The sequence below is a fragment of the Theobroma umbraticum genome, unplaced genomic scaffold, assembly GCF_002168275.2.
Source record: "Theobroma umbraticum cultivar Fairchild unplaced genomic scaffold, ASM216827v3 scaffold_56.0, whole genome shotgun sequence".
Taxonomy (NCBI): Eukaryota; Viridiplantae; Streptophyta; class Magnoliopsida; order Malvales; family Malvaceae; genus Theobroma; species Theobroma umbraticum.
In genome coordinates this window covers 8,469,488-8,470,810 of record NW_018397256.1, presented here as the reverse complement: position 1 = coordinate 8,470,810, position 1,323 = coordinate 8,469,488, and the positions used below count along the sequence as shown (strand labels likewise).

Below are 1,323 nucleotides of genomic sequence, written 5' to 3'. Positions count from 1 at the left end.
TTCCTTCGTTTGTGAATTTTTGCTATAATGTGTAACCTGCAGTTCCCAGTGGGTCGGATCCACCGTCTACTAAAGTCAAGGACCACCGCGCATGGGAGAGTAGGAGCCACTGCTGCTGTTTATTCTGCTGCTATCCTGGAATATTTGACTGCAGAGGTGTTGGAGTTGGCTGGAAATGCAAGCAAGGATCTTAAGGTGAAACGTATTACCCCCAGACACTTGCAGCTTGCCATCCGTGGTGATGAGGAACTTGATACCCTGATCAAGGGAACCATTGCTGGCGGTGGTGTGATTCCACATATCCACAAGTCACTCATTAACAAGTCATCCAAGGACTAGACCATAATGGGTTATTGCTTGTAGAGATTGGCCAAGTCTCTATCTGAGCTGCATTTCCTTGGTGTGAGCCTGAGACTAAAATTATAAATTTGCTAGGTTCTGATATGACAGTTAGGTCATGCATTATTGTGTTTAATTAATTTGTTGACACTTATGTCTAATCTTCTTTCAGCTGCTGGACTTGGTTTGTTTTTTTTTTTTTTCTTTTTCATTTCTTCTCCTTTTCCAATATATATACTGTCAATATTGGCATTGGCATATTATTTAGCAGATTGACATAGTGGCTGTTGCGTGGTTAACATATATGACCAGCTTTAGGGTTATTGATGTATTGTTTGGAAGACGTTATTTTGAGATTAGCAAAGAATATCAGGAAATTATCATGTATCCTTGAGCTGCTTTCATTTTGCCTGATTTTTACTTTTAATTTTTTAAATCTGGAATGGCTGAGCATGGCATACAGAATAAGCCTAAATCATCAGGTCTCTCTTTGTGATCACTTTGGTAAATTTTGAGCCAGTTCGTAGACAAAATTTTGGACGCAATGCAAGCGCAGAAACATGCAACTACACAATGGTTCCTCGTTGGTATTGTAGTCACTTAAGCTACATAATCTCGCCTGTTGTTTACTCCCAGAGGATTAGTTATCGTGTTATTCTTGTTTAAAGATATGTGACCTTCACAAACCAATGGCATAGAACATTTCACAGCGGAGGCTTGCACAATTTGACAACCATTTTCCAATGAATGAGGACAAAGAAACCCTTTATGCTTTCAGTCCCTAGCTTCCGCTCATATTACCAGATTAACACGAGTACAAGGGATGTGTTATGTACTTACCATCATGCTTTGCTGAGAAGCATCTAAGTGGGGTTTCAGGATTCGTTAAACTTCAGCTTCCTGATGGAAAACAGTGGCCTGTGCGATGTGTTTATAGAGGAGGCAGAGCTAAGTTCAGTCAGGGTTGGTATGAATTTACATTGG

At 40.2% G+C, this 1,323-nt stretch overlaps 1 protein-coding gene across 1 annotated transcript; it reads left to right on the top strand.

The window, feature by feature from the left end:
• The first annotated feature begins 6 nt into the window (after nucleotides 1-6).
• Nucleotides 7-726, top strand: LOC110410901 (putative histone H2A variant 3). Its single transcript, XM_021420834.1, has one exon. It carries the CDS (start codon nucleotides 28-30, stop codon nucleotides 337-339), a length of 312 nt encoding a protein of 103 aa, XP_021276509.1. The 5' UTR covers nucleotides 7-27; the 3' UTR covers nucleotides 340-726.
• The last annotated feature ends 597 nt before the right edge of the window (nucleotides 727-1,323 follow it).

Excerpts from the sequence above, each read along its gene's own strand:
- LOC110410901 (XM_021420834.1), top strand. The coding sequence starts at position 28 with ATGTGTAACCTGCAGTTCCCAGTGGGTCGGATCCACCGTCTACTAAAG.